This window comes from Furipterus horrens, unplaced genomic scaffold (genome assembly GCF_987537825.1).
Source record: "Furipterus horrens unplaced genomic scaffold, mFurHor1.1.pri manual_scaffold_7, whole genome shotgun sequence".
NCBI lineage: Eukaryota > Metazoa > Chordata > Mammalia > Chiroptera > Furipteridae > Furipterus > Furipterus horrens.
This window is the reverse complement of record NW_028327177.1, coordinates 115,842,177-115,861,275: the sequence shown is the minus strand read 5'-3', so window position 1 is coordinate 115,861,275 and position 19,099 is coordinate 115,842,177. Positions and strand designations below refer to the sequence as shown.

The window sequence follows — 19,099 nt, the reverse complement described above, 5'->3', positions numbered from 1 at the left end:
GAATCAATAAATATTTTTAATCCTCACCAGAGGATATATTTATTGATTTTAGAGAGAAAGGAGGAGAGAGAGAGAGAGAAAAAGAGAGAAACATTGATGGACAGAGAAACATCGATTGGTTGCCTCCCAACCAGGGATTAAACCCACAACTGAGGTATGTGCCCTGACTTGGGATCAAACCTGCAATATTTTGATGTATAGGACAGTGCTCCAACCAATTGAACCACCTGGCCAGAGAGGAATCAATAATTTTTAAAGCTCCCCAGTATATATCCAGGGTTGAGAACACTACCTTAGTTAAGCCACTGTAGGGCCACCTGGTATTTATTAAACAGTAATTTTTTGCCCATTTTAGGATTAACATGGGCTTCCTTGGCTATTGTTAATCACAAACAACCCAAACTTCTACCAGGAGAAGCATTCCTTCCTGTGCAGCAGGAGCCAGCTTTAGCAGCAATGAAGTGCTCATGTAATCTCCATGTTTCTGAATTCTACTTTTATTTTTCAATTGGACCAAACTCAGAAGGGAATACAACAGATTTTCATCCTTTAACCCCAACAGAGAGGGAGAGATTAAAGATACATTTGACAAGAGTTCCCAACCAGGAGTGATTTTGTCCCCCCAGAGGACATTTGGCAATGTCTGGAGACATTTTTGGTTGTCACAACTAGAAGTGTGTGTACTGGCATCTAATGGTGCAAACCAAGGAAGCTGCTCAATGTCCTATAATGCACAGGTCAGTCCCCTATGGCAATGAATTATCTGGCCCAAATGTCAGTAGTGCTGAAGTTGAGAAACCCTGACTGAGAGAAGAGATGATCCCAAAGCTTCCTTCTAGCTTTCAAATACTTGTATCAATGACTAGCTGTGGAAGAGCCTTTGAGTACTATGAGGAACTCAGAGTGAAATGGACAGATAAGTAATTAGATTTGGAAAGAAGAAAACCACAAGTGCAGGTAGGGAGGAGTTTTAAGGTGTAAATGGGTAAATTGGGGGAGGCATGCTGCTGAGGTTGTCTCTTGACTATTTCTTCCATATCAATATGTGAATTTGACATCAGCATCCCCTGGGAACTTAGGAGAAATGCAAATTCTCGGGCTCTACCCAGACTCACTGAATCAGAAACTTTGGAGTCAGGGTCCAGAAATCAGCGTTTTAACAAGTCCTGCAGGAGATCTGACGCCTGCTCAAGTCTGAAAACATTGTTCTAGATTTGATTATATGTGGACCTGCCAGAAGGTCTGCCTGTGATTTGGTACATTGCATGCCTTCAAGAGTCAGTTTCATTTTGGAGGGTAGAAGAGGTAAGTGGATTGTAAGAGAATCTAGGAAGAGGGCTAGCTGGTCTGCAAGAGAGATGAGCTGGAGGTAATGCTTCCTGACAAGTCCATTTGGTGACTTTAGTCTTTCATGGGATAGCTGTCATAAACTGTTTAAATGGCAGTGCAATCAGGCATGCCGGGTGGTCAATAACATTAACATTTGGGCAGATATTTAATGGCCCAGGAAAAGGAAAGGAGAAAAAAGGGACAAGTAAATTATAGGAAGCGTTTGGAAGATCAGAATATAAAGGATGGCCTTTTTCTTTATTCACCCACTCCAAGACTTAATTGAATCCAGCTTATCTCACTCACCCCACCTCCACACCCTGATTTTTTTTTTTCCATTGAAAATCTCACAGCTTAAAGGTGAGCCAAGATTTATCATTCTTAGTGCTAGACTGAGTCCTTGCTATTTCAGAGATGGCTTAAAGGAAGTAATGTACCTGACCATGAAAAATGCCAGTGAAATGAAAGAGACCTGACATTTGGAAAATCTACAAGGCTGCTTTCCTTTCTCTTTCTTTTCTGAAGGGATTTAGGCCCCTTGGTCCTCCAAGAGCTATGCTGTGAGAGCCAGGTGAGGCCAAGATAATGCTTCTCCTTTTAGTGATTTTTCATTCCAGCTCCTCATTCCTGAAGAAGTCTCTTTCCCTGTTGGTTTCCTCATCATCATCTGGACTCTTCCCATATTTCCCCTCCCTCCAGGGCTGGTGGAGGAAAAGATATATTACAATTTGAAAGGAAAAATCTCTTAGGGGAGGGTATAATGATAAATGGGCTGCAGTGGGGATGTTGTCCAAGACAGACAATAAAGAAAAAATTTCCATGATGAATTTAGACTTGACTTGAGGGAAAGGAAGTGTTCCAGGTCAAAAGGGATATGATGGCAATAATGAATTAATCAGTAATGTCAATATATGTGAGTGGATAAGAGAGCTGTTTTTCTTGGAGCTTTTAAAAGGGCAAACCAAATAGCAAAAACCTCCAGAATGTCTTCCATAGGATCTAGCTCATGTAAATATAGGCATGCATGTATATCTAACCACCCATGAAGAAGATATTTATTAAGCATCTACTGTATGCTAAGCACCATTTTAGGATCTGGGGATGCCAAGTTAGATGGACCAGTTCACTTGCCTTGGTCCTTGGTATATGCATTTCAATACAAGAGACAGATAAACATGTAAAAAGGCAAATGCGGTGATCAAAGATGATGGTAAATGCCATAAGAGAGAGTATAACACGGTGATGAGATGGAGAATAACTGGAGGAATGCATGTATGAGCAACAAGATTTAGGAAGGCATCTCTGAGTGACTGAGTGTTGAGCTGACACTTCAAAATTAAGAACGCGCTAGCCATTCACAGGTGGAGAGGAGGCTAAGGGAGGCAAATAGAAATTTTAGGTCTGGAAATGTGAGGCTGTTTTAGCTTATTAAGAAAAATTATCCATAATATGGCATTAAGTCCAAAAGTGTGACTGCAAGTCCTTTCAATGGCAAACTGAAGCTGTGTTTAGTGGGCTCACCCAAACATGATATATTTTCCTACAAGAATACCATTGGTTGATTTTGCTACTTAGTATTTATGAATTAAGAGCTCAGACTTTGTAAAGTTATACACATCAAACTTGTACATGATGTAATAATTTCAGTCTGATAAGCAAAGATAACCCTGCAGTTTATGATTTATTGCTGTGAAGGACATTAATCAATTTCATCATTAGAACTCTTAAGTCTTGTTTAAAGAAAAAGACTATGTAAATCTGAAATGCTCTTAGAGAACAGTTTCATCATCTTATTGGTTTCCTCATTAATGAGTGAGTTGGAAAAATCTTTGACATGTGGTCATTTGATAGTTGATTGAGAGTCATGCTTTTAATTCTTGAAAGTAATACTTTATAACAAGACTCACCAGAGCTCAGCTTTGAGATCTGGGATCTAGGGATCAGCTTTAATGAGTTCACAAAGCCCTAGAATTGTATAAATTTTCACATGCAAATATTCTATTATCTTAATCAGACTCTCCAAAGTGTCTTTGTGTCAAACTGCTGACTAGAGTAGAATCTCTGAAGACTCTTCATCCACCCTTGATTTTTCCATGCTTACCAAGTAACATTCTAATTGCTAATCAGTGTTCAGATATCAGGAAAGATGAACCCTAAATGAAGCACAGGGATCATAGTTTTTGTTAATTTATTAAAATTTTTGTAAATTAATACATTGAGATCCTGACTTATGCATCTGCCTTTCCCATGAGCCAAGTTTTTCAGTCCTCATCAAGACTGTGTGATTGAACAAAGCTGAGTTTATGTATAAGCAAAGAAGCTGGAGACCACAGCAGGTGAAAGGAGACCCTGGCTGAACAGTGCAGCCTCAGCGACTTCTGTAGTCAACATGAGGAGGCATCTCTAGCTTGTTTCTCCTTATTGGGATGGCCCCAAAGCATGTGTGTTCCTCTGCAAATGAGTTAAAGGCCACAGGAAGGAAGGTTATTCATATGCTCTTAGGGAACACATAATTCATTTCTTATGAGGTTCGGTCAACCTGCTTGCCCTTGATTTAGTTTCATGTGCTCCCCACAGACAAAACCCTGGCCTTCCTCAACCCCTTTTGGAAGTCCAAGCACTTGGAAGACAGATGGGATTTCATGAGCACTCTCTCCACAAGGAGATGCTAACACCTCTTCCAGCTCCTGAGAAGGAGGGCCTGTGGGATTGTTCTGCCAAGCACCCAAGAAACGGTCATTACTCTTGGCCTAAAAGACTCTCCTTTTAATAAAAGTTGCCTTCTCCCTAAGAAATAGCTTTCTTAATTCTTTCTCCAGTAATTCTACTGAAAAGACTTTCTAGAAAGAAATGCCCAGGCTGGCTGCAGATTGCAATACTTCTTTTAAAAAATAATGTTCCTGTTTAATATTTAAAATGTGGGAGAGTAGCTGAATGCCCTACAGAAAGTGTATCAATGTGAAGGCCTCTACAGATGTCAACCCAGTTTGGGAAAACCTTCCAGTTGGCATAAAAAACAGTATTTCCAAAGTGCAAAAACAAAAATTGAAATCTTGAGGCAACTCTTTCAGCTTCAGTGTTAACAAAGTGGTGCAATGATATGAGATGAAGCCTCCTTATGAATGTAAACTGCATTTTTTCCTGATTACTAATGAAACCTGGCATTTTTCCTTATGTTTATTGGCCATTTGTGTTTTCTGTTTTGTGAAATATCTTTTCATGTATGCTACCCATTTTGTTAGTTGATTTCTATGTATGTCTTTGTTAATTTATTTCTATGTATGCGTATTTATATATTTATTCATATTTATTGGCTCCCCTGACACTTTGGACCCTGGCCATGCTATGTTTGCAAGAAAAAGGAAGGAAAGAGAAAAGAAGCAAAAAGAGAAGAGGAAGGAGAGAGAAAAAGGTCCATGTAATTTTTAACCAGTGTGTCATGGCCCACTGGTATTACGTTGAATCTATAGACCAGTCTGGGGAGAACTAGTATCTCTATGATATTGACTTTTCCAGTGAAGAACATGTTCACTAAATCCAGTTTTTACATGTATTTCACTATTTGTCTGTAATTTTCTACAGAAAGAGTATAGAGGATTTTCTTCATAGCTCTGTTATGAAATAGAGTATATTAACCAATAGTCTAGCTTTGAAGCATCCTTGATCATGAAGCATTACTTTTTATTTTATATTATTGATAAGTGTTAAGAATGTTTTATATGGGATTTTTACATCTACACTCATGAGTGAGATTGGCTAATACTTTTTTAAAAAAGCTTTATTGAGATGTAATCCACATAGTGCATAATTCATCCATTTGTATGAGTCAATGGGTTTAGTATATTCAGAGTCACTCAAGAGATACTGTTGGTGCTATCATAAATTTGGGAAAATTTCATCACCACACAGAGAAACTCACCATCCATTACTGGTCTCTCCTCTCCCCAGTGCCTAATTTGCTCTCTGTCTCTTTGGATTTGCCAGTTCTGGATATTTCATGTAAATGGAATCATATGGGCAATTTTTTTTCTTTCCATATATTTTGCTTTAGGTACCAAGGTTATGTTAGTTAAGGTGTTTTTCTTATTTTTTTTTAACTAAAAGGTGTTGTGTAAGATTAAAATATCTGTTCCCTGGATAGTTAAAGAAAGTCATCTATAAAATTGTGCCTGCTGGGTTGTTTTGTGTGCGCGCGCGCGTGTGTGGGTGTTTCTGGTCAGATTTTTAATCATTAATGCTTGCAGGATCATTCTTATATTCAAGGTAAGAATATCTATTCATCTCATTAACATATTTATGGAGAAAACCCTATATACTTTTGTCGATAAATACAGGAAGAAATCCACAATATTAATTTGTAATCCTAAAATAAATCCTCTGAAAAACTAGGAATGTAATAGAATATCTTCAGCTGATAAATAGCTTCAAAAATACTATGGCAAAAGTTGTACTCAAGGAACCCTCCTTTCAAACCCCAAAGGAAAAAAAATCCCAGAGTCATTTCTGTGTCACAGTGTACAGCAATTCTAGCCCACACTAAAGGAAGGGAAAAAAAATTTAACAATTGGAAAGAAACAACAGCCATTATTTGAAAATGATTTCTGCATAGAAAATACCAAATCAAATAAGAAAATATCAGAATGAATAAGGCCCTTTAGTAGGTTGCCAAGTATAAGATTAATCTATAGGAATCATATTTCTGTGCATAGCAGCAAAGGTCGCCATTTTACACACACACACACACACACACCACATAAGAACTACCGAAAACCACATACAAGGATTTTCCACGTGCACTTCTGTAATGCAGGTAGAGAATGAGAAACACAGGATACTTTCCATTACACGATTTGGCTTGGGTTTTTTAGGACTCATCAGTACTGTGTCTTCAAATCTGAAAGCATGTAAGTAAGGACACATGCTTTAGGAATGCTCAGACTATTCTGTTTTTCCTTACTCTCTCTAAACCCAGGTCAGACAAACATCGTTACCGCCCTCCAGTACTTTCTCCCTGTGGTTGCTGGGTCTTGTTCAGGCAGGAGTCTCAGCACTGACCTGCCCTCCAGGTGGACCCTATATCCTGGGTGCTGAGGGCTCGGGCATCAGCTCAGCAGGAAGCAGCAGGGGCTGTCAGCAAAGTCTGGCTCCAGGTGTGCCTGCCTGTCCCAGATCAAGCATTCCTGCCATGTGTGGCCTCCAGCTGTTCCTCTGACATTATTTTTAGTGCAGTTATTCTTCCAAGTTATCTATAAACATGCTTATCCACAATATAGAGATGTTTTATACCAAGAATGCTTTCTGAAATGGAAGTATCCCTTTTAAAATGTACAGATTTGCTTTCTTTATCTAACTAATGCATGCTTAATATAGGTTGAACAAAACAAAACAAAACCCTACAAAGGGGAGCAGTGACTAGTGAAGTGGCTTGCATAAATAAACTAATTAATTAATTAGTTTAAAACAACAACAACAACAACAACACAACTCAGGGCAACCAGCATAAGTGACTGTCTGTTACCAGCACAAGGCATCATTTGGTAGAGACCCATCAGTTTGTATCATGCCACAAAGCTGCATCAGAAACATCTCAGGGTTTCCACTTACAATATTTCTCCCCCTTCATCATTCAGCAGCTTTGTCCAGTTTCCTAGTTTTCCTCAAGCATCTTCCCAGTAGCTGGTTAGCTCTCCTACATTTCAGTGCGGAAGCAGGCATAGGTGGGTTAAATAACGTGAGCAGACTGCTTCTCCTCACAGCAATTGTGATTTATTGAGACGGTGTTCTCGCTAGTGGGGAAATGTCCACCTCGGAAGATAAGAGGACTCTTCTTTTCCCTTTAAATTAGAAATCTCACCAGGGCACTGATTGCTATCTATTTGGTGTTCTTAGTTCAGAGTTTCAAATTTTTTGCAAAGGTTATTTTCTTTAAAAAAAATAAAACCCAGAAAACAAAAACTTGTTCTGAGTCAAAGACAGAGCATGACCACGGACAATTTTCCCAAAAAATAGTTTGGCCAGACCATGCAACCTCTTTTATGCTCTTTGTTATAATGGTGCAAGGAAGAACCTCCCTTCTACCTCTTACAAGGGCTTCTCAGAGGGAGGAATCTGTGGTCAGAAAGCTCTTAGGAGGTGCCATACCCTCTTCCCAGATTGCTGACCAAGCAAAAGCCACCTCAGGTAAGGTATACCAGGTGTAGGCAGGAGTCAAACACTCCTGAATACAATAACGTCAAGTAGTCATTTCAAAAGGGGCAAGTCAAGTCATGTTAACAGGAAAAAGATTCTTTTTTTTTTTAAATACATTTTTAAGTTCTGGTAAAAGATACATAGCATAAAATCTACTACTCTGTGTGCACAATTCTGGGCATTAAGTGCATTTACATTGTTGTACGATGACCACTGCCATCCATCTCCAGAAGTTTTCCATTTTCCCTACTGGAACTTTTTATCCATTAAGCACTGATTCTCAAGATTCTTTTAAAAACATACTATATACATAAGACCAGATTGTATGGCTTCTCTGAAAAAAAAAAAAAAAAAGCATTTGTTTTGGCAAGGTATATTCTCTTTTTAGATCCTGAAAAAAAAATCAAACCTGATTCTCACTGATGGAAAATGATCTTGTCATTGAAGTACCTACTGTCGACCTCATTTATAGAAGGCCCATCCCACCTCCTTTGGGGTCACGAGACTAACAGAAAAGGGCTCCCATTAGCGACTGAGGCTTGACACACGAAGGGGTGGAATTATCTCCTTGGATGGTGTTGGAGAAAAAGGGATGAAATACCATCAGAAGAGGAGGACTGAAAATAGGAAGGAGGTTTGAAAAGAAAGAGAGAAGTTAGGAGAGAACTCCTCTGGCCACATGTGGGTGGTGGCTATTCTCTTGGGTAGCACAGATATAGAGTATTCCTGTCATCATGGAAAGTTTTACGGGACAGCGCTGATACAGAGTCAGACAGTCTTGATCCTGGCTATGTCACTTGCAATCTCTGTAAATTTGGTCAAGTTATTTCCCCATTCTGAGCCTCGGTTTTCTCATCTGCAACATGGGGATAATAAGAATGTTTCTCCTCATACACTGTTGGTGGATTTGTAAATCAGGGCAGCCACTATGGAAAACAGTATGGAAGTTCCTCAAAAAGTTAAAAATTGGACTACAATATGACCCAGCAATCCTACTTCTGGGTATGGAAGCAACCTAAGAGTCCATTGATAGACAAATGGAAAAATAAGATGCAGTATACGTGTGTGTGTGTGTGTGTGTGTGTGTATATACCCCTGGCTGGTTCGGCTCAGTGGATTGAGCGTCGGCCTGCGAGCTAAGTGTCGCTGGTTCGATCTTCCAGTCAGGGCACATCAGAGAAGGAAAACTCTGATTCCAAAAAACCTCCGCTGCCTTGCGGCATACCTCTTCAGGGGAAAGGCTAAGGGAGTAAACCCCGACAGAAAATCCGGAGCCGGAGTCCCTAAGGCGGTTTGACGTTGTAGTCAACACCGGCAACTCCTGCGGCGCACCTGAAGCCAAGCTGTATTGACTCCGTCTTTCCCTTGGACCCTTCAGCTGCGAAGAGAGGGGGGGTCTGCTGCATGGGCAACAGCAGACCCTCCATATCACCCTGCCCACGCTCTGTAGCTTCAGCTTCACTGGAGAGGACACTCCAGCGTCATCGCAAGATGTCGATTCAACACGGGAGGAGACAGATACCGTGTCACTCCCGAGTCGGACTGCACAGCCATTCTCGGCGGTGCAGATAGACTCTTAAGAAGCTACACCATCGTCTCTCGAGACGGACGGCTGCCGACGACGATATATATATATATATATATATATATATATATATATATATACACACACACAATGGAATATTAACTCAGAGATAAAAAATAATAAAATCTTGCCATTTGTGTCAATATGGACAGGCCTAGGGATATTATGTTAAGTAAAATAAGTCAGACAGAAAAAAAATACCATATATAATTTCACTTATATGGAATTTAAGAAACAAAATAAACCAAAAAAAAAAAAAAAAAGAAACAAACTCATAGATACAGAGAACAAATTGATGGTTGGCAGATTGGGTTGGTGGATGGGTGAAAAAAGGGAAGAGACTAAGATATACAAATGACAGTTATAAAAAGTCACAGAATATAAACTACTGTTTAGGGAATACCATCAATAATATAATAAGTATATAACATGTCAGATGGGTACTAGACTTATTGGGGTGCTCACTTTATAAGTCATATAAATAAATGTCTTATCGCTATGTTGTACACCTGAAACTAACATAATATTGTATGTCAACTATAATTGAAAATAAAAGTGTCTCCCTGTAGAAAAATCAGCTAGCTGGTCACCAAAAATCTGTTGTCTTTTCTCTCTAGGCATCTAACTAGCCCACATTTCCCAGCCTCTCTTGTAGGTCAGTGTGGTCATAGGACTGAGTTTTGGTCACTGAAATATAGGCAGCAATGCCAAGTATTGTTTTCAGCTAAAACTTCTAGAGAGAGCTCTCTCCACATTTTTTACTCTTTTGCCTGCTGGATGCAAGTGACAATGAAGCCCTAAACTATGGATGAACCACAGACAGAAGCCACAAGATTCTTGAATCACTGCATGGAGGAGAAGCAGACACTGTGATCAGAATGGTTTACTTTTAATTGTTTTGTGAGCAAGACATAAACTCAAATTGTATGGGGCTCTTTTTTTACTGCAGAATTGTTTAGCCTACGATAATTATAGAGTTGAAGGAAATGATGAAAACAGTGTCCATTATAAAGGACTTGATATCTGGTGAATGCTCAGTAAATGTTAACTGTCTTTTAATACTTAAGAGCAAGACATATAGAGCACAAGACTTGGGTTTAAATTAAGACGGTGCTACTTATCTGTATAGTTTTAAGTAATTTGATTAAAAAGAGAGTTCCTCTTTTGTTTTAAGGAAGGGATAATATTAATGAAACAAATTATTAAAATTAAGACAATATATGTTTTTTCTCATTCAGAAGCCTCCTATATTCCTGCATAATTTAACACTATTTAAGCTGGTTATTGCTTTTCCATACTGCAGCATTGATTACAGCTCTCAGCAGAGACAGCCTGCTGGGCTCACAGGTGCCATTTAGTTAAGTGGTGTCAAGAATTCCTGTGCCATGGCTGATTTGCTATAGAGACGCAGTGATGAGTCTGCAATCCTCTGGTAATTGCAGGACATTTAGGCTGAGTGAATTACCAATAGGTACAAAATCAGCAGCCCTCGTGAAGGCCACAAAGAAAGCATCTGAATTTTAACAGACCTCAAGAAAACAGGACCATGAACTTGATTTCTTTTTATTCATAATTTTTAAGTTTTTCAATTACAGTTGATAATCAGTATTATTTTATATTAGTTTCAGGTATATAGCAGAGTGGTCAGACATTTATATAATTTATAAAGTGATCCTCCTCATAAGTCCAGGACCCAGTTGGCATCATACATAGTTATTACAATATTATTGACTATATTCCCTTTGCTGTACTTCATTACCGTGTGACTATTTTGTAACTACCAATTTGTACTTCTTAATCTCTTCATCTTTTTCACCCAGCTCCCCTAATCCTCCTCCCATGGCAACCATCAGATTTGAACTTTCTTTCAACTGCCTGACAAGGTCAGGTTCTTTATCATAGATTCTTTAATGATGGACCCTTCAATTCCAACTTCTCATATTCTGTGAAATGATTCAGGAATGCTAATGTAACCAATGGGGTATATAATGATTGAAGCCCTATGGGTTTAGAGGACTCATGGGGCTGAATTGGGGCCATTGTCAAGGACTGAGATCTGGGGGTTCGAACTGGGGTGGTTATTTTTCCCTTTCCAAGTAGTTTGAGCCAGAAGATTTTTTAGAGAAAATCAGAATGAAACAGACAGAAAATAAGTATGGCAGGTAAGTCAGGGGACCAGAGGCAAAAAAAGAGTTCAGGGGTCCAGGAGTTAGACATCAATGGGATTGGGAATAAAGGGGCAAGGCTCAACACAGACTTTAAGAGCACACTCCAGGAGTCAAATCCACTGGGCAATTTTGTGTCAGTGTGGCTCAAAGAGTCCAAACATGGACAGTGAATTTGTGAAACATACAATTTCAATTTAAGATGCTTTGGTCACACATAAGAAGTGAGGACATGAATAGCTGATGTAAGCAAAGGGCAAATGCTAAGAGTTTCCTAAAGGAGGAAGAGCAGAATGTTCGAATACATATACACTTAGTTTTGCAGTGAGATGGCAGAAAAAATACTGAACCATCTAAGAGACACACCAACAAGTCAGCTAGGTTTGGAGAATCATTAGGAAGCGTGTTTCTCAGTGTATGCTTGGCAGATGGCCTGCACCAGCACTGTTTAGAAAAATTGTTAAAATAAAGATCCCAGGACCACTGGGGTCTGGGACTTTAATTCAATAAAGCAATTTTCTGATTGGCCAGGAATCCAACTTTGTGGGTATCAGAAAGGAGCTTGTGAACATGGCTGTTTTAAATCAATGAGACATGGCTGCAGAAGAGGGTGGACATTAGAATGAGCAAGACATATCACGGGTGAAAGTGTCATTTGTTGATTGTTTTAGACCTGTAACTCTCACCCCTTCTCCTTCTCTTCTTCCTTCTGCCTGGGCTTGCTTGTACCTGTCCCACCACAACCTGGGCTCTCTTCTGCACAAGACTCAGGTGCAGGCTGATACAGAAACAACTGGTCCCCATCACCATAGATCCTTCTTCAAGGCAACCATCCTCTATCAGTCATACTCAGAGGATGCCTGATAAACTCTGTGGGGAGGGCATTAGAGAAGGAGAACTCAAACCACAGAGGCAACTTGGAGACATTGCCCATAGAGTTTATTAGGCATCCTATTTCCTTCTCTTATTAGATCCTTCTTCAAGGCAACCGGCCTCTATCAGTCATACTCAGAGGATGCCTGATAAACTCTGCGGGGAGGGCATTAGAGAAAGAGAACTCAAACCACAGAGGCAACTTGGAGACATTGCTCACAGAGTTTATTAAGCATCCTATTTCCTTCTCTCATTAGGAACTGGCTTCACAGTGCTTATCTGATGTTTGTCTAGATTATCCCTGCATGGCATTTTTTCCCATAGTACTAGGCACAATTAGGGTGTTAATAAATGCTTACTGATGGTGCCATTTTACTCTCTTCTTCAAGACCCCAGTCTGGAAGAACCTATTCTGGATATCAGCATTGCCTCCTAAAGAATATGTACTGGGCATTAATAACATGTTGATCAAATCAAAGGAAATGATTAATACTATATTTCATAGACTCTATGAGGCACGTATTAATTTTCTTATCAAGCACACATTGATAAGAAAGCAATGTGTTATAAGTTTAATTGAGAGCATTTTTCCCCTTAGTGGTATGTTAAGTAATTGATAGTTTCTCATACTTTATGAAATATGTTACATGTAGATAAGTCTTGTTTCTGTCAAATATTAAAATGATGATAAATAAACATTGTGGTTGAGTCAGAGTAAAGGGATATGCTTTATTGAGATGACTTATTTTCTAATAAATACAACAAAATAGAGGTAGCACAAGTCAATGAAAAGCATTAAATTTGGCATTTGACTACATAGGGATTTTGGCCCTCAGTTTCTTCCTCTGTAAAATAAATACAATGGAACCTATCTCACAGTATGGTTAGAAATAAACAAAATTATGATTTTGACAAAGACTCAAATATTCCATGGAAATCATGGATAATTTCATTAAATAGTTAACATTAAATATAAACAAGTCAATTCAGGCAGCAATGCAAGGTCTTTCACATAGCTCGGAAAGATATTTCAGCAGGTTGCAGTCTGGGTAATCATGACAAAAAAGAATACTCTCTAAAAGCTACCACAAGTATTTAAGGCTCAGTAGATGCAGCTTAGAGAGTTCTAAACCTCTCACACTTTCTGAATTACTTAATAAAATTAATCTCTGTCAGAATTAATGGGGAAGCACTATAGGATTTTTTACTATAGTGATGAATAAGACAAGGATGCCTTCTATCTCCACTATTATTTAACATGGTATTGGTCTACACAATTAAAGAGAAAAAAATGGAGCCATTAGTTAAGTAAATAGGGAAAAACTATCTACTTCCAGATGATTTAATTGCATATTTGGAATTATGTAAAACAGAAATAATAGAACCTAATAAAATAGTAATTTAAGAAAACAATTCAGTAGCCTTTCTATATTCAGCAATAGTTAAAATGTATAATGAAAGACCCAAATTTACAATAGCAAAATAAAGAAAGAGAAAGAGAGGCAGAGAAAGGAATTATTAGCTAGGTGTAAACTCAACAATAAACATTCCAAACCTATAAGAGAAAACACTAAGCCCTCCTGCAAAATGCAAGAGGAGATGTGAATGATGCCATGTTCTGGGATGGAAGGACAATATTAAAAGATATTTCCTTTGCAATCTCAATGGAAATACCATCAAGCTTCTTTTTCTTCTTCTGGTACTAGTTACTTATAAAGCTAAGTGGAAAGAACAAACAAGCTAAATATCCAGAAAAACCCTTAAAAGACAAGGAATACAGAACTGGGAAGGGCTGCCTCTACCAGGTATTAAAATATACTACAAAATGATTACCTGTAAAGGAAGAGGGTGAGAACTGGGAAAGACAAGAATGAGAGCTAAACTTTCCTGAATATACCTTATTTTGTAGTTTTGACTTTAGAATCATGTAAAGTGTTATATAATTTTAAAACAAAATCATAATTGTAAAAATAAATCCTAAAAACTGAAATCAAAATGAAACAAATGAACCTGATAGTTTTATGGTGTAGGGGTTTAACTATGAAGAAAAAGTCAAGATTTTTAAAATATGAGTTACCATTCATAAGGAGATACAACTTGTGGAGAAAAAAAAAAGTTAAAGGTTAATGACTTTAAAAATTCATACCAGAAAGCAAGGAAACTATTAAACACTATAAAGTTTAATCAAAAGAACTTAAGAGCCATCTTGAAGGGGTTTTCATTGGTTAAGCAATTCAAGTTTTCAAAGAAATAATGACAGGAACACTTGAATATATTTTAAAAATTCATGAATTCTTAATAATATTGAGGAACCTTGCTAGTCACCTGTGGAGGATGTTAAAGAAGTAACTTGTTATTCTGAAAACTGATAAAAAGAAAAAAAGACCGAATAAACCATATTATGTCATATGTGTACATATCATACCTCAGCAAACCAAACAGTTGTTAAAGTCTTTCTTTATAGAAGAACTCTAAATAATAAATAACAAAGAAATGATAATATTAGAAAAACACCATTTTGGAAACCCTAGCAAAATAGGGAATGCAGGCCATGTTCTTCCATGACTGTTAACACCGTAAGAGAGCTCCATTACTTGTAAAGCATTCTTGCTAGAAAAGAGACCCCGAAGCTGGTCAGGTTTACAGGGAATAGAGAAATGCTATAGAACAAACAAACCTTGCTTCTTCAATAAGTAAATTTCAAGGGAGAAAAAAAGAAGAAGAGACAACTAAGACATTAAAAGGGACTTCAGAGACATTTCAATCTAATGCAATGCTCGAACCTTGTTTAGATACTAATTAAAAAAAAACACAACTAAATGTTTTCATAAATTAGACAATCAGTCACATGTGAGTAGTGGCAAAATATTTGATTAAAAGGAAGCTTAGTTTATATTTTTAGATAGGAAAATGGGTTTGTGGTTATGTTTATAGAAAGATTCCTTACCTTTTAGAGATACATACTGAAGTATTTTGGGATGAAATGATATGATGTTTGGGGCAGGGCCACATCATGACTTTTGTTGGTCTTAGACACTTTTGCCATAACGGATTTTTGACATCCTAAAAATGTCATTGTTTTCTGATGTGAGAAAAAATTAAAACATTTTATTTAAACTTACAAGTTCATTTTTTTCTTCTGATTTTAAAAGCAATTAAAATATTTTCATAGGCCTTTAAAAGTACCATGGGCCCTGGCACTATGCTTGTTGTGTCTAAGGGATGAGTCTGCCCTGCTCTAGGATTTGCTTCAAAATGATCCAGTGGTGAAGAAAGAGAGAACAAGGAGGGGGGTGCTGGGTGGAGGGGAGCAAGGGGGAGAAAATTGGAACTGTTGTAACAATATAATCAATAAAAAACATAAAAAAAAAAAAGAAAGAGAGAACAAAGAAGATTTGTGAGGCCAAAGACAAAGAAAAATACAAAGTTTCAAAGATAAACCTTGGCAATGCCCATATAACACTAATCCTTGAAAGACCAACATGAATATTTAGCCTGCCTCATGGTCTTCTATTCCTATCGTGGAGACAGATGCCCCAAACTTTTAGAGTCTGAAACCATTAGCCATTGCCATTATCCAGCATCTCTGCCTTTACTCTTAGGCTATCACAGCAGCCTTCTGACAATCATTTACCCTATGGTTTGCTCATGTGGAGAAAATACGCTGGTGAAGCTGGGGTGAATGTTAAGCCAACTTGATGGTCATGCTTCTCATTCAATGTTAATCAATTGGCCTTACAGGCTCCAGTCTCTCTTGAATTTACTTAGTTATCCTGAATTGGTAGAGGCAACTCTGGGATACTGACAATATGTCTAAGATCTGGACTCCCAAAATAAAGAGAGGGCCAGACCATGGATCATAGGCAATGCTTCCTGGAGTTTGCTTCTGCCATTCAGCCTGTTGTCTTCCTTTGGCCAGCCTGACTCTCACAATATAGCTTTTCTTCCAACTCCTACATTCCCATGATATTCAAAATACATTTGTGGTACATTGAAAAAATTGGCCACAGTATTTTGAAGCTCCCCCCACCAAGAGGTGGAGTTTATTTCTTATTTCCTTGCCCCTTGAATCTAGGATGGCCATGTACCTTGCTTTGGACAACAGAATGTAGAGGAAGTGACCATGTATGAGTTCTAAGACTAGGCCTCAAGAGGCCTCACAGCTTCTGCTCTTGGTCTTTGGAAACCCTAAGGTTGCTCTGGGTATAAGGCCAAGCTAGCTGGTTGGATGATGAGAGACATATGGCCCAACCACCCCAGTCACTCCAGATGACAGCCAGCTCATGTGCAGCTGACTGCAAATATGTGAGGAAGTCTGAGCAAGACTAACAGAAGAACCTCTTAGGTGAGCTCAACTTGCCAAAGCACATAATTTTAAGCTAAATAAATGGTTATTACTTTAAGCTACTACATTTTGGAGTAGTCTATTATGTGCCAGTAGATAATCAATACAGCGGTATTTGTGTTTTTAATAACTTCCCATTATACCCTGAAGTTATTGCCACAATTTATCTCTGAGAAGCTCTAAGTTGTACCTCTTGACATAACAAAATTGGGATTTATCTCGGGCTAACTCACGAGCTTCAATGACTTTAGCAGAAAAAAAAAGCCCCTGGGTTTCCAAAAAGATGCTAAGAGATTTGGTTAAATGGTACAGAAAAATTTGGGTTTGCCAACACTCAGCTGAGGAGAAAGAGGGTTAAATACATTAAAATTGCATTTCTCAGATGTAGATAGATTTCTAACCTTCAGCCGGCGGTCTGGATCTCCACTGCACAGGGAATTTACCGATACTTTGAATGATTTCCAAGCTGGGCTTAAGTTATTCATCACAACCTGAGAAGGAAGAAAGATGGGGAGTGGTTGGGGGGAGGAAATTCTTGACATTTTTACATTTCAACATAAAAACTACTTGAGAAGCATTGTGGCACTTATGAGAAGGACAGTTTCTGGAATGGGTGCCTTCATAAAAACCTGGAGTAGTAAATCTTTCAAGGGTGTCTGCTAAAGTGGGTCATTATGGACAGAACTCTTGTGATCACTGGCCTGGCTGTTGTTTCAAGAATAATGACAGTAACACCATCCAGTATGTGTATACTGGGGATGACCCATTCTATATAAAAAGGGGTTGAAATCAACAAGGTAGGGCTACCTCTGGCTTCTCATAAAAGATCTTCTGTTCTGTAGGACTGTCAGTCCTAGGGCATCAATTCTCTTCTACTGAGGTCAGCATAGGCGAAGACTATTGGTGGGTGTAGTGGGTGTAGGGGTGTGGCAGGACAATTCTGCTACAGAATTGAATGGTCTTTGGTAACCCATGACCTTGAGTTAGGTCAGATTGCAAATCAGAAGAGAAGTTTCTCAAAGAAAAATCCCGGGAGATAGATACATTACTTATCCTAAGAAAGACAAACACAGGGCAGATTTTCAGATCTTCAGTGTCAAAAACTAAGTCCATAACATAGTGAAACCCTTTCAAAGGCAGTTTACTAGTCATGAACTTGGCTAAACCCTCCCTAAGAGCCCATGTGAGACAAGTCTCATCCTGTCATCACTATGATTCAAATAATTCAATTTGTTTTAGAATGTGTGAGTACCTCTCTGTGCCTAAGACTGTACTGCGCACTCTAGCACAGGGGTGTCCAAAGTGTGATTCCTGAATCAGCAGGAGCAGTATCACTTGGGAGCTCGTATTAGATGCAAATTTCAAGGTTCCACCCAGACCTATGGACAGGAACTCTGGAGGGTGGGCACCCCTACGTGATTCTGGTGCATGCAACCACTGCTCTAGGGGACATACAAATGAACTTAAGTGCTATTCTGTCACACTAATTTTTCTTCCTATGAAGTTTTTAATTAGCAGAAATGTCAACACTGTAAAATAAAGTAATTCTCTATCCAAATAACATAATTATTTTATAAGTGATTTTCTCTTCTACCAAATTCCTTAATATAACTATGAATTAGTCATCACTACAATTATTCATTATAATGGGCTCATTATTAAATTTTTTTAATTCAGTGAGGTAGAAAAATAATATTCTTGTGCAACTTTGTCATAGAATGAGTGAAGTGATAGTGAGAAGAAAAATTAGATAAAATTGTCTGGGTTAGTTCAAAATGTTCACCTTTATATGAAAATACTAAGAAGTAAAGATGTTTTGTTACAACAGTTTTGAAAAACTCAGTAAGCAAATCAAAATTTCAACTAGAAATTTTCTCCGAAATTAAAATGGTTTGTGCACATGCCTGTGGGGGGAAATCAGTGTCAGGTTGCCTGACTCTCTGGAAAAATTTACAATCCCATTTCCTGTGGGCTCCAGAAGCCCCTCAGCAAGGGGGTAATGAAGAGAAGTTGTAGATATTCTTGGGGCTAGGAGAATTTACTCCTATTAATGATGGGAAGAGAAGTGCTGTCAGGGACAAAGGAGAGAAGGGTCTTGTGAGCAGTCTAATAATATACCATCCAACTCTGTTCTCCCTGCACATGAAAGCCTCCATTCACTGACTACAGTAAAAGCTTGAGTGGTTACCACTTCTGGTCCTCCCCAAAGTTTATTTATTTCTGAAAAAGCCTGTTTCACCAAAGGAACCTTTAGGTGTGAAAAGATTCTATTCAGTGCTGGTAAAACTGTCCCAGTTGCACCTGAATCTATTCCCCAGGAATGAAGTACTGGAGAATCACATTGTGCTATAATATGTAGTGAACATACTATCTATACTCCACTCCATTAATTTATTCATTCCTTTATTGAGCACATTTAATTAAATGCCAACTATGCACTAGATGATATTCACAGACTAGCTCATTCAAGATTATTTAATTCTTGTCTACATTAAGTATGATATATTCTGTCTCCCTAATGTTCCCTGCAACTCTGTTGCTTCAGGAAAATGGAACTGGATTTCCAGTGTAGGTACTGGGAAGATGGCATCCCCACTATCAGCCTATGAGTCA

The 19,099-nt window shown here is 38.4% G+C and overlaps 1 protein-coding gene across 2 annotated transcripts in view; it reads right to left on the bottom strand.

Moving 5' to 3' along the window:
- The window catches only part of CPNE4 (copine 4), a 433,285-nt gene that overhangs the window by 101,760 nt on the left and 312,426 nt on the right, over positions 1-19,099 (bottom strand). For both annotated transcript variants that reach the window (XM_090283000.1, XM_090283001.1), the window contains exon 7: positions 16,888-16,977. In XM_090283000.1, coding sequence (XP_090139126.1) covers positions 16,888-16,977 — 90 coding nt within the window. The remainder of the gene's footprint in view (positions 1-16,887; positions 16,978-19,099) is intronic.